Source organism: Mizuhopecten yessoensis, unplaced genomic scaffold (genome assembly GCF_002113885.1).
Source record: "Mizuhopecten yessoensis strain PY_sf001 unplaced genomic scaffold, ASM211388v2 scaffold3135, whole genome shotgun sequence".
In the NCBI taxonomy this organism is placed as follows: domain Eukaryota; kingdom Metazoa; phylum Mollusca; class Bivalvia; order Pectinida; family Pectinidae; genus Mizuhopecten; species Mizuhopecten yessoensis.
The window spans coordinates 186,360-200,875 of NW_018404893.1; the positions used below are offsets into that span (position 1 = coordinate 186,360).

The 14,516-nt window shown below is 35.0% G+C and overlaps 1 protein-coding gene and 1 long non-coding RNA gene across 3 annotated transcripts; both read right to left on the reverse strand.

Annotated features, from left to right (window-relative positions):
- Positions 1–1,070: 1,070 nt before the first annotated feature.
- On the reverse strand, positions 1,071–5,685 carry LOC110447039 (ras-related protein Rab-14-like). The gene is made up of 4 exons (XM_021492444.1): positions 5,641–5,685; positions 3,551–3,646; positions 3,112–3,237; positions 1,071–2,505 (listed from the first exon to the last, which is right to left on the reverse strand). The coding sequence occupies exons 1-4, from the start codon at positions 5,677–5,679 to the stop codon at positions 2,338–2,340; spliced, it is 429 nt and encodes a 142-aa protein (XP_021348119.1). The 5' UTR covers positions 5,680–5,685; the 3' UTR covers positions 1,071–2,337.
- A 1,471-nt stretch (positions 5,686–7,156) lies between these two features.
- LOC110447031 lies at positions 7,157–9,931 on the reverse strand. Of its 2 annotated transcripts, none has more exons than XR_002462538.1 (3): positions 9,604–9,931; positions 8,386–8,476; positions 7,157–7,227 (listed from the first exon to the last, which is right to left on the reverse strand). It is a non-coding gene; the product is annotated as an uncharacterized LOC110447031 (long non-coding RNA). The 2 variants fall into 2 exon arrangements; XR_002462539.1 differs by having other exon boundaries at positions 8,386–8,488.
- Positions 9,932–14,516: the final 4,585 nt, after the last annotated feature.

The following is a 14,516-nucleotide window of genomic DNA, read 5'->3' on the forward strand; positions in this document are numbered from 1 at the left end:
TCCTGAAATGTTTTACAGAATAACCACACTTGACATGGTTTCCGGCAGGCTAAGTCGTAAAATGTGTATAGTTTTCGTACTAATCCTATTCATGTTATTTATCAGTATAATCCATAATCGATGTCTACAAACCAATTACGTCATTTTCCTGTCAACATCGTAATAAAAATATGAAATGCAATATTATAAAACCATTTGGGGAAAACTTATAGGTGTACTCAAAAATAAACAAATAAAAATTGTACAAAAATATCGTTATTTTGCTGTCTTTAACCGGAGTTTGTAAGCTCATATTGCGTATCGAAACGCTCTGCTGGTGTTAAATGAATAAATCTTAAGGTTTAATAGTGAAAACATGAACGAGCACGCACTACCTATATTATTTTAACCCTACATACATCATATTCACTGTTATTTTTATTGTGTATTTTAATTCCGTGATATACCCGACAAAATTTAAATCTCACCGTCTATCACATGACGTTGTATTTATTTCCATGGATTTTTTTTTTCATCGTTGCATTCAAAACACCCATGCTTTTTTCCCATTTTTATTTAAAGTAATAGGAGTGTATTGATAAAGGAAATAGGAAGTACATCCTTAGTTGAAAATCCAATGTAGGGAGACAGTATCACAATTTCCGCATATTCTAATGTTTAATATTAAACTTATGCTTAAACTTAAACTTAAACTTGTATATTTATTATTGACAGAACAGTGTGCTCTATCAATATAAAGGAATTTCAAAGGAATCCAGGCATTAATTCAGGTGTTTTTGTTATCAATGAGTCAAATGTGTCCATTTTTCTGTACTTAAGGAAACCGGCTACCTATTTCACTACTGGGAAGTTTTTCAAGAACGAGCACTCTTACATGCAATTACTATGTGTATATGGTTTTATTATAAAATGTCAATTTGTAATCGTTATAGATAATTAATTTAACACAATTTCAGCATTTATTAAATTGATATACATTAATGCAATACCAATCTATGTCAGTATCATTTTTATTGACATTATTTTGCAAAAGATTGTGTTTTTCATTTCTTTTTCAAAATTCACTCCTTTTTACCTTAATTTCGATTTAAAATCCTTAAAATTCTGACAACCTACATTTTTTTGGTGGCAGAAGTTTTTCTTCACTTCAAATCGGTATAACTACAAAATTTGAAGAAATTCTATTGAGAAATGGTCACTCAATCCCATTACCTTAAGGAACATTCTCAATTCGCCCATCCTCGATATCCAGGGGTTACGCTCACTTTCGTTCTCTACATCCCTGGAGTATGTTATAGCAAAAGTGAAGGCTCGGTGTGCAGCATCTTCGTGACGATACGAGAAGACTAGTTTGATCAGTTGATGTACGTCAAAAGAATCTCGCAGTCGCGCAACGGTAAAACTTAATGGCTTTGAAGTCGGACGTCGCTCCTCTGTAGTCTTCTAAGGACAAGTATCAGCCTAGTGATTGGTCAGATCTTTTTTCCCTGACACCAATGAAATAGCTAGCCGCGTGCCTTCAATTTTGCTAAGACTAATTATTAATTTGAAATTACCCAGTACTGCTCGAAAATCTTTGACTTTTGTATCATTAAGGGGTTTTATTATGAGAATACCCATTTTTTTAACAGCTGATTAGACCAATTTGGATTTCAACCTTTTTGCCCATGGCATCAACACTGAATCAAAGAAAGACGAAACAGATGTATGGCGCAGTGTTATTATTTTTTAAATACTGTATCTACTACCAAATGTTTGGAGGTTCAATTACATGTGCATATATTACGTTCATCATAAACACTTCCTTATGTAATCATCTTTAATCGTCCACAACAATCGCTACAGTGAACCACCGAATTGTACATCAACTCGATTTGCCTTATTTGTTCCCGAACAAAAGTTAGAAAGCATAGTCCAAATGCTTGCAGACAAATTGACAAGGTGCTTATTACGACAGAGACATTGATATAGCATCTTTAATCCCTTCGCTGAATGATCAAGACCAATCCAAACCATTTTTGTAACATGCTGTTTCATTGGACCACAGGAGCACGCAACTACTATTAATACTGATAGTGGATATAACGTACCCAGCGACTAAAAGTCTAATAAGATCAATATTAATAGTTGTTGCGTGCACATGTGATTGGATGGCATGGGTTACGATCCTGTGACATGTATGACGTCAATATCATCACCTCCAGTGGACGTTGTCACCGTCCTAACAAACTAGGTTGAAGTGTCCAATAAGCAACCTATATTCCAGATGAAAAGTGAACGTATAGCCAAAATAGCTGCTTCAGTCCGGGTACGTTCTTATTTTTATTATTTCTTCTGTTATTTTTTTTTGAAAAATGACGTTGCTGAAGATGACCAACCGGTGAGAGATCCAGGATTTTTCTTTCTGTAAGCAGCTTTAGCGGCGGAAAGAAACAAGTCATTTACGCCCTGGCCATTGGCGGCGCTCACTTCTCTAAACTCATATCCCTTTTCATCAGCAAATTTCTGTAAAATAAGGATATCATTAACATATAGTCAACCTACTTCGTGAAATCAATTTGAATATGTATTTAAGTGCATCGCCTGCATTAGAACACTCCCGTCTAATCTTTTTATTGAAAAATTATCTTTAAGCATGCTTGACAAATTAAAATAAAAAGTATATATAAAGAAGGTAGGTATATCAAAAAGATAACGACTGACTTAAAAAGTAGCAGGTTCATGTATCACCCTTCATATGGGTTTTTTCAATTTAATTTCTTAAATTAACTTCTTGAAGTTATTTCTTATCTTTCCCATGGATGATTACAAATATGTTTTCCATGTTACAATTTTAAGACTGTTACATAAAAACAAAGTAATAAGGATGTCATTCGGGTATTTAGAAACACTATCAGAAAAACGGATATATGCATACAATGATTTACAACTATCTTCCTTTCCTCAGCCAACATAAATGTTAGTGTACATAGGTGTATGCCCATCTACATTACAATCATCTCTGCATACATTCATAAATACCTATCGTCCTTTCATCCATACCCACACACATTGATGTAAATATGTCTACCTTTCGTTTATATGTAAATTCACTGGTGTATATCTCCCTACCTTTCCTTCATCAAATGTCACCTGTCGTTCTTCTTCCATATCACTTTTGTTTCCAACAATAAATTTGACTATATCTGGACTCTGCACTTCGGGGTTGATGAGCTCTCGCATGTTTTCAAATGAACTCTATAACAAAAAAATATACGAAACCAGTTAGAATAAAACCGTGATATGTTAACGTTAAGTTGATGTTTGTTAAAAGTTAAATCACAGGCATTTGTTTCTGTCAATGCACCCTATTACACAATTACACCCTACTCATATTAAATAAAAATGATCTTTTGACAGTAACAAATGCCTATGAGTTAAATCATTGTTGCACACGGCCATAATTCGTGATTGTAATCATGGAAAGTAGAAGCGTATAAATAATATCTTTACTGTTAACTGGTCGTACCAAATTAGTCCACAATTCCTTTTTAAAATGATAATGTCTTACCGGTTTGGTGATATCATACAGGGCACAGATGACGTCAGCGCCTCTGATATAAGCCTTACTTATATTTCTGAACCTCTCCTGTCCTGCTGTATCCCACTAGATAAACAAAAATCAGGGTTGATTGGTATTTAGCCTTGTTCAACCTTACTTCTTGATCCAAAATGTCTTGCATGACAAATCTAAAAAGGAGGAAGTAGATATACCACTTTCTCTCATTTCCCTATGTGTAAGATAGAGCTGTCCATGGTAAGAATGGGTGTAGGAAACTATCTCACACCCAATTTCACGTGACGTGACGTCACAATGGCTCAACAATGACGTACCGTCACGAATTTTGGACCTCTCCGATGCCGCAATGCGGAAAAGGCGACGTGATGAAATTAAAACCTTTTACGATTGTTTACCGTACACGTTAGAAAGATATGATTTATTTATCTGCGCAAACATTGTTGTCAAGTTTTGGATATACTTAATCTGGCTGGCTGATTCGTTTTCGTCTAAAAATCTCAGGGGGATACTATCGATATTTTCAAAATGGTTGCCAGTCCAAACGCATTTAAAACCCGAGGCAAAGGTGTTTACGAAATTTGAAAAATCCTCGGGAGAAATTTCCTTATCTTACACACCTGGGTATGAAAGAGTCTTATAATCTAGATTAGAAAGTCATTTTGAGAATGTAAATAAAATCGCAAGCATAGCTGAAGGACGCGTAAATGGAAAACAAAATAAACTCAACGAGCTAGAAAAAGTTTAACGTTTTCATGATAGGAATGTGTTAATTATAGAGGAAGAAACCATTGCATGTACAGTGAAACTGCAAGAGAACAAATCCCGAGGTCTTGATTATGTATCCAACAATAAGATAAAATAAGGACAAATATACTTACTAAGTTGTAGTATCCACGCATTATATAATGCTATCTTATCCTTTGGGAACTACCCTGTAACGGCGCTTATGGATATATAACCCCGATTAATAAAGTAGGTAGTGAATAGAAACCAAACAATTATAGAGGAATTACAGTTGCTAGTGCGTTGGGTAAACTTTTCAACTCAGTTCTTAACACAAGATTGGATACTTTTTTCCCAACCACATTATTGCTGATTGTCAAATCGGTTTCATGAAAAAAGCTCGCACTGCGGACCATATGTTTATTTTGAAAACTATTGTTGACAAATGTTCTCACTTAAAAGAACGCAGATTGTATGCATGTTCTGTCGATTTAAAAAAAAAACATTTGACACTGTAATGCATACAGGGTTGCGATTGCAACTGTTAAACATTGTCTTGAAAAGAAGTTCTACAACATCATTAAAAATAGATATTGTAGAGGTCAAGCAGGTTTAAAAACATAATAGTATCACTAAATATTTTGGTTGTGAAGCTGGTGTGAGGCAATGTGACAATCTCAGCCTAAATTTATTCAATACATGCATGTGTATCAATGACCTACCGCAATATTCAAATTCATGTATGGATTCTGTCTTAAGGAAGATAGCCTTGTACTAAGATGATGTCATTTTGTTATTACACTCTTCTTCAGTGTTACAACAAATGCTGGATTCATTAAACAAATGAAGTAATTACTGGGGTATGTCTGCCAACATTTACAAGACAAAGGTCTTAATTTTTAAACGAAGCAGAAATAGACATAGCAAACCAGAACGTGTCAAAGAGTATACATACTTGAGCAGTTACTACACAAAGTCAAGATGAATTGTATAAAAAGTCTCCATAAGCTTATTTTAAACAGCGGGAGGATTTCTTAAGTTTCAACTCGACTGTTAAAACAAATCTTCATGTTTTGACCATACTGTTAACCCTTTCCTTTTATATGGCTGCAAACTTTGGGGAGCTTTCAAGTCATTTTCAACCAAAGCCAAAAATGACACCACAACCTTAAGCTTGTACTTAATGTTCTCTCATATGAGATGCAACACTCTTATATGATCTCAAATGTCGTGAATGGATTCTGGGGATTTATAAAAAAGAAAGAAAGAAGAGTTGCGTATGCAGTAGTCCTATCAGAATTGGGCAGGTTCCAATTACATGTTGACATACTACAATGGTAGGGGAGATTTATACTTACGATTTGAAGCTTGATATTGGCCATGTTCGGCAACGACATTGTTTTCACTTTCTGAAAAATAAACATTCATGTTATAAGTAAATTTCCTATATTTGTCATAAATTATATAATCATATTTCATGTGCTGTACATTTATTTGACATTGTTTAACCAGGCACAAATGCAGTTATACTAATATTATATTCAGTCAGCAACAAGGGGGAAATGTGAAACTAAGGCAAATGTTGATGTTTGTGCAACGAATCCAGGAAATATTTGTTTGAATTCGGGTAGAGGAAATGTGAACGGAGTGAGTATGTATGAGTCTTTAAGGTAAAGGGTACCACTGAATCAGTTTTAATCCCAAAAGACGAGTTACTCAGAGGTTTTCTTTTTTATTATTTTATCTTCTGCATTGAAGATGAAGCAACAATAATGTTTTTGTTTTTCTGGCTTATAGTAACTTCCCATGTCAACTTTTCTTACGCTTTGTGGCCAATACATTAAACACTTATTTTGAGGCTGTGCTTTTACAATTTCTAAATTGCAGTATTGGTAAAATGTACGCTTTGTAATGGTAATGATCCCGAGATGGATACCTGCAGTCCCCCCGCCCCCCTTATAGTTTCAAAACATTCAAATTTTCATTGTAAAATGCATGGCTAAATATGTATTTTTATGGAATGTTTCTTTTGAAAATGACTTGATGAAATATTTCACAATAGTTACAAATATTAGTGATTTAGTGTAACTTGTACGGGCACTTTATCTGAAACCAGTTGAAATGTGAAACTTAATCAGGAGAAGGAGATATTTGAGAAAGAGCGGGGAAATATGTGTGACGACCTCTCGAAATTTGTAAACTAAGCTAGGAGGTATGGTACAACGCCAACGGTATGTGAAACTAAGACAACAGTATGTGAAACCAAATCATAATATGTGATACTATAGCAACAGTATGTGAAACTAAGCTAATTATTTTGTTAAACTAACCCAATGCATGTTAAAATAGGACCAGTATGCATGAAGCTATCCCACAGTATTTGAGTCTAATAGAATAGCATATGAAACAAACAACGGCATGTGAAGCAAACAAAGGAATGTGAAACAAACAACGTCATGTGAAGCAAACAACAGAATGTGCAACAAACAACGTCAACAGAATGTGAAACAAACAACGGCATGTGAAGCAAACAACAGAATGTGCAACAAAAAACGTCAACAGAATGTGAAACAAACAACGGCATGTGAAGCAAACAACGACATGTGAAACAAACAGAAGATTGTGAAACAAACTACAAAATGTGAAGCAAACAACGGCATTTCAAGCAAACTACAGAATTTGAAACCAAGACAAATTTATGTGAAATTATGGCAGGTGATGCATGAAGGTAAATCAGGATATGTAAAGCTAAATAGGGAAACAAATATGTCTTATATGATTCCAATTAATATATCAAACTAGGTTTGTGAAATTTAGCAATTTGCTATTGAAATAGAATTTCTAAAGTTGAATAATTGTTGATTAAAACGATTCAAGTAAAGTAATAATGTACTTACGAAGTCCATTTCAATCGTTGGAATATGGTTTAATGTGAAAGTTTCACCCTGATTAAGAACGAATAAAATAGAGATAATTAGATTTTCTGTTGATATATATGTATTACATATATAATAATTATTGATTTGATGTATAATTGTTATTTATAATTCAAAGTATTGGTACAACGGCACACTATATTTCATAAAATCCCGATATGTAAGGAATACTATCCGATTTATGATACGAAATCCCTCCAAGATAGGAAGCACGGTAGTCTAGTGGTAGGACGACGGGCTCTTTACCGAAGGGTGGCGGGTTCGAGTCACGGCACGGCACTGTGTTGTATCTTTGAGCAAGACTTTTTACTCCGCTTGTTCCAGTCTACTCAGCTGTAAATGAGTACGTGGTTGGGCAGTGCTAGAATTGTAGAATGCTAGCTGTGAGCGCCGAAATGGCAACACCGGCTGTATGCAGTTCAGAAAGATATTGGCTGGTTGCAAAGGCCCTATAACCACGGATAATAATTTGTGAACCGCTTTGAGACGACCTACGAACTATGTTGTGATAAAGCGGTATATAAGAACCTCGAACTATTATCATTATTTTTATTATTATTTAACTTATTCAAATTGTTCTCCCATAAGATACTCAAATACGAATCTACGCATCTTAACGCTAGTTGAGTTTATAGACATATATTAGTTTGGATGGGATAAAAACTAGAATGGAATGAAAAGTAGAACTCCTTGCTAATCTGTTTTTTAATCTTTTTTTTTATATATATTTCCTTTTTCCTTGAAACAGTTTCTAAGCCATATGTGTCATGTTCCTGAACTTCTTGATAAAATACAGAGACACGAGCTGTTTGTACACAACATTAGTGTTAAAAAGAGCAATTAAAATGGTGAGCATCTGCATTGTTTGGTCTGAAAATGTAGCGGAAACTTTTGTTTTCTCCCTTTTTCTTCCCAAATGAATTTTAACCAAAAACATAATTTGATATGTAGGGAGGTATATGTAACCACTGTATACTAAATAAGATAAAATGTTCATGTGAAGTAGGTCAGTTTAGAAAAAGATAGATACAAAACTTGCAGCTTTCATCCTTCACAGGGCTTTTCGGGTTTATTTTAAAAGGACAACATCGTGACGTTACAATTACATGACATCACGCTACAATAGTAACGTGACGTCACATTGTACACTATATATTGTATACTTACTGTGAATCTAAGCAACAGACATGTTTTCCCTACTGCTTCGTCTCCGAATAACAACATCTTGCCCATAGTTATTTTTGGTTGAACAGTGGATCTATTAAAGAACCTGCAAGTTAATTCTTTACATTGATTAATTAGCATAATCGAACGTTTCGTCAGGAATCGTTTTATGACTGATCATGAAACAATCTAAGACTTAAGATTTTGCTAAACCAATCACGTATGACGTCACCTTTCATGACGTTTTTTGTGATTGGCTAAGTCAGAACTTACAGTTTACTACAATTATTTTCTGGATTGCCACGAACTCCAACATTTATGAAATGTGACTGTTGCATCCAGAGAGACATTATTGATCATTGCTAGGGTTCTCTCCTGTAGTCACAGGGACATGCAAATTTGTCAGAGTAGGCATGTTTGGACCGAAACAGACGGTGTTTAGAGTAATATTGTAGCTAGGTTTTATGTCTGGATCAACACTTGGTAAAAATAGCCCCCTCCCCATCAGTCGGTGTTAATCAAAACTTAAAACGTCTAAATGTTTCTCTGCACACATCTATTTAGGTCAAACTATCCTTACTCTAATGAATGTCCAGGTCCCTGTGCTTCTACTGGCTTAGTTAACCCTGTCTGTAATGGATAAAATGATTTTCTTCACTTTTTATTACAACTACTTACATTTTGTGAATATTCTACTGACGTATTGTACCAACCTGTTTGGAGATTGTTCCGCCCCTTTTTATATGGAATGTAGATAATATTTACTTGGACTCCTTATAAGACCGAATAACAATGCACAGGGGCTCGTAACTAATATATATAAATATATACGAACACGCATACAGCATTAGGTGTGTTCGTGTGTATTTTAAGATAGCTGTTACAAGTCCCTGGGGAATTACTAGGTAATCCAGGCAATGTACATCAAACAACGACTAGAGGTTTGGTCAAACACAGTATATGTTATTTATAGATATTACACTGTGAACTCTATAAATAGCAAAGTGTTAACCGTACTCGAGTTAGTGTAATGGTCCATAATAGAACGCCAAAGAGGTTGAAAACAGAAGCCCGAATGCAACGAAATGTTCAACGACAAACAGATACGTGATATATACCTTGTCTACATATCCTCGGGCATAACACAACAGACGTCTAAATATTCATAATTCAGACTTAATTACGAGTACACACAAACAAAACGGTTGTACGAATACTTACTCTTGTGCCATGATGGTAGTTTACGTGAAATCCGTCCTATGTCAAAATAACGTTACGTTGAAATGTTTTCTCTCTTCGTCATGCTCGTTTGGTCTATACCGAGTACGTGTGTGTAGCCGACTGACAAGTACTTGCCTGGTATCGTGTATGATCAAATAATCAATAATGAACTGATCGATAGTGTAGTCGACTAGAAATACCATCAAACCGTGTTCAGCAGAGAGTAACCTGCTGAAAAAGTCAGTTTCATGTGTTGATTTCTAGAATAGGAAGATCAACCACAGTAGTGTGAGGGAGGTTGTACATAAATAACGTCCTAATATCTATGGTCATGATTCACCTTAGACGATGTATTTATAGATTTAAAAAGCCAAACAAATCAGACTTGGTCTTCGTATAGAGACATTCACATACACACATGCTCTAGGTTGATTTTCTATACGTTGGATATTTAAATTGGGTTGTTCTAGTTCATCGTTTGTGTGTTGTGGACGATCAGTATGTGTTTATGATGTGTATTTGACCTTTATTATCTCCCCTTATTACTATGATCAGCTAATTTGATTTACTATGTATAAAGTCTTTTAACAGGAACGGTTTGCAATCATTGAGACTGGCGGTCAGTATAGCTTAAACCACGGGGACTTGACAATGTGTTACAGCTATATTTGGACATACCACTAAAACGTGAATAATCTCTCTAAACATCTTAGTTTAGGTCCAGATATTACTGTGACAAATTCTCAGACCACTATGGCTTAAACCACTTAACACGAAATATCTAACTATTACATGATGGGAACTATTACATTGTGTTTATCTCAACAAAGCTGTCATATAGCTTCCATTTTATACGTATTCCGTCTTTGCGTATTGTAGAGTTATCTTCTCTTGGGAGCAGGTATTGATTGTTACGTCACTTGTTTGTGAGAGTAACGTAATCAATTTTTGAGAAAACGACATAATTTTCTCGCACAAACCAATGACGTAACAATCAATACCTTCTCCCAAGAGAAGATAACTCTGCAATACGCAAAGACGGAATTGGCTTTTTAAGCCGTCTTCATTATGGGGGTTTTCTGAACACATAGGCTACTAAAGAATTAGATGACGTTTAACAGGGGGTCCCAACGTCATCACAAGACCCCATTCTTATTCCTTTTTACTGTAATATTAAAATGCGTTTTCTTTTGTGTTTTCGAGTCTTGCAAAATAATGAAACGTGTAATGTCTACTTTCAAACAAAAGTGATTGTTTTGAATATTAATTAAAAATCAAGCGTTTAGACTTCAATTGAAATTTTGATATTTTTTTCACTTTGGGATATATGTGCCCATGTATTATCCTTAATCTACAAAACAATCATATGAAAATATCTATAATTCATGTTATAATATTATATTCATCTACAATCAATTTGATTAGAAAGATATTTGTGTCAAACACTCTTCCTGAAATGTTAAAAGAATAACCACAATTGTTGTGGTTTACGACGTAAAATGTGTGTAGTTTTCGTACTATATACATTTCGATTATGTATCAGTATAATCCATAATTGATGTTGAAGTGCCATTATAAAATCATTTGAGAAAAACGTACAGGTGTATTTAGAAATAAACAAATATATATCGTTATAAGCTCACATTGTTTATCGATACGCAACGCTGGTGTTTAATGAATAAATCCTTAATCGCCTTTACATATATCGCATGTACCGACATGACACGCAGATACCTGTGAACGGGGGCCTGCTCGTTTATGCGGAACGACCGGTTCGTCTGTTTTTTAATGTAAAATGTTCAGGTATATATCCTGGCTGACATGAAAAAGTGTATGCAAGCCTTGCAAGGCTCGCCTCAAATGAGGCGGAATAACTCTGGTTCAGCCGCGTTTGAATCGCGATTTAAACGAATGAGGCCCTGGTCTTAAATATTGGGAGAACATAGCATGCACTACCTATATTATTTGAACTCAACATACATTATATACGCTGTTATATTTATAGTGCATTTTAGTTCCGAGATATACCCGACATAATATAAATCTGATCGGCTATCACATCGCGGTTGATATATAAGCATGTTTTTTCATCATCTGTGCATTCAGAACATCCAGGATTTTTTATCATGTTTTCTCGTTTTTTTAGGAAGATTCTCAGTTCGCCCAATACAGATATTCATATAATTGTACGGGCTTGATTTCATCAAGTTTCACCCAAAGCGCTATGAATATTCATCCTTCAAGACTGCTGATTCCATTTTATTTTTTTTATACAAACATTGAAAATATTAATCGATGCAAAATAATACCAAATGCGCTCTTCTCCTTCGTGGTTTTGAGATGGTTCGGGATGAATTATTTGACTAAGAAGTTTGCCGTTCTTTTGAATTGACACTGTAACGAGGACTGTTCTGTATACAATATCCCAGATTGTAAAATCTTTACTTTGATATTTACAGGTCAATAAAATCTGAAACCAAATACTTCAATACTGATCAATTGATTATAAGGTCATGGCCGTCTCTTGTAAGGAAGAAATCGCAATATTTCGGAATGTATAATGATTCCAATTATAAAACATGGGTACTGGGAATTCAAACAATTTTAACCGTAACAAGACTGACAAAAAAAGGCCCCTACTGGTACAAATCCGTTAATAATCCATTCAGCGTTCACATCCATCCTTATGTTCCCCCTAACTTAGTTTTTCTGACACCAGACGTATTTCAGATGTTCTCTCGAAAACTGGTGAGGTTTGCGCAACTATCCGTCTCACTATGACACTAAGTGTTATGGCTAGATACATATCGGACGGTAGAAGTCGGCGACCATATTTGATGTTCGATTAAAAAGAGAAAGATGGTTTATCCCGAGACATATAAAGCCATATAGGTCTCTGGTTTATCAATAATCGTGCGAAAATTCTTAAGTGTCTGATAAGTAGATGGCAGAACAAAATCAACGTTTTCGCAAGATAGCTGCCGTAGATTGGTCATGATCAAGACAATTACGATTTCAACTAGAGTTCTACAGGATCAACTTTGTTCAAAAATTGTGTAAGTCACTGAAATACAGATTTTTAACTTCGGGATTGAAGTCAGCCACCGTGATCACCTCTGATTTGTCAGAGATAATTATCGTTATACCTCGAACCCTATTGGACCGACTCTGCTCGTACTCGGTTGGATCAATCACGGACTTAGATAAATCAAAATCCGTGGATCAATCTAGTATATGGTGTATGTCAAATATGAGATGGTTTGGCTTCTGCTTGGCGGCTATATTTATAAATAAAGTAAATTCTGAAGTACTCAAATTGTAGCATGTTTTTGGGTTTTTAAAATTGGCACAAAGTTACTTTGGAGAGGGGACACATGCTGTATAGATTAAACGTTTAATGGATTATGTACATATGAAGTTGTAAATGTCTTAGCCAATCAGAATCACAGGCCAGGCTGGCCATCTGGAATTTTACAATCAGCATGAAAAGTAACAAACCTCACAAGGAGTCAAAAACATCTCGGTCAATGATAGGTCAGGGTGACCATCTTGGATTTTCTGATCGGCACAAAAAGTAAGAACACTTGTTTGGAACCTCACAACGAATATTTGTACAAATAAAGAAGCGAATTGCTGCTGACAATATTGAGAAGTTGAAAATTACTGGTCTCAGCAAAACAGAGGGCATCTTGTATTCTCAGATTGGCAGTAACTCTGCCAGTAACTGTCTGATAGGGCCCATTTGCAACTTGTCCGATATCTCATTGATACAAAGCAGCATAGCAAAATTCATCAAAATCCATTCACATTTACTGAAGTAATTGCGCTCACAAGCCCAAGTCGCATAGGTTCCAATAGTAATTAAAATGTCCAAGTTCCATAACTCTGCTAGTTATTGTCTCATTGGGACCACTTTCGAACACGTAGGAGATCTTATTGATATAAAGCAGCATAGCAAAATTTATCGAAATCCATTCACTTTTACTCAAGTTATCGTGCTCACAAGATAAAAGTTAACACACAACGACAGACGAAGACGAATGGTCAGGTGATCTAAAACTGTGTGTTTGATCATCAGAATCCTTTGTGGCCATCTTGTATTATTTCATTGGCTAAAAAATGAATAATGCAACCAAGAGTTTAGTGGGTTTCTTTGCAATAGCACTTTTATTACATACATTTATTAAAAATATGTTTCTGATAAATTTCATATATAAGGGGAGAGAGAAAATTATCAATTCTCTTGTTCATTATCATACAATAAATAATCAGCATGCTCCTTTGTTCAATTCTAATACCACATGGTGAATACCTCTCAAGTGTCACTTCTCTGTAATCTTCATAGGACAGATGTAAACCTAGCGATTGGTCAGGGTTTTTTTATCTACCTTTTTTCCCTTCCATGTGCCTTTGATTTCATCATATTCCAGAGGTGCAGAGAAAGAAGGTGAACGTAAGGGTGGCCCCTGGAATTCGGAAGATAATGCTCTACATAACATTTTTTTGTGGGAAAAAGTGATGTTTGAAAATATTAGTCTTTCATTGTGACTCAAAAAATTGTTAAATCGTTGAGTTATAATGTTATTCAAACAATATACCAATCTAAACACATACCTCCCACTAATTCTGAGTCTGGAGAAGAAGATTTTTGAAATATTGGTTAATTTTCNTAAAGGGCAATTAAAACGGTGAGCATCTGCATTGTTTGGTCTGAAAATGTAGCGGAAAACTTTTGTTTTCTCCCTTTTTCTTCCCAAATGAATTTTAACCAAAAACATAATTTGATATGTAGGGAGGTATATGTAACCACTGTATACTAAATCAGATAAAATGTTCATGTGAAGTAGGTCAGTCTAGAAAAAGATAGTTACAAAACTTGCAGCTTTCATCCTTCACAGGGCTTTTCGGGTTTA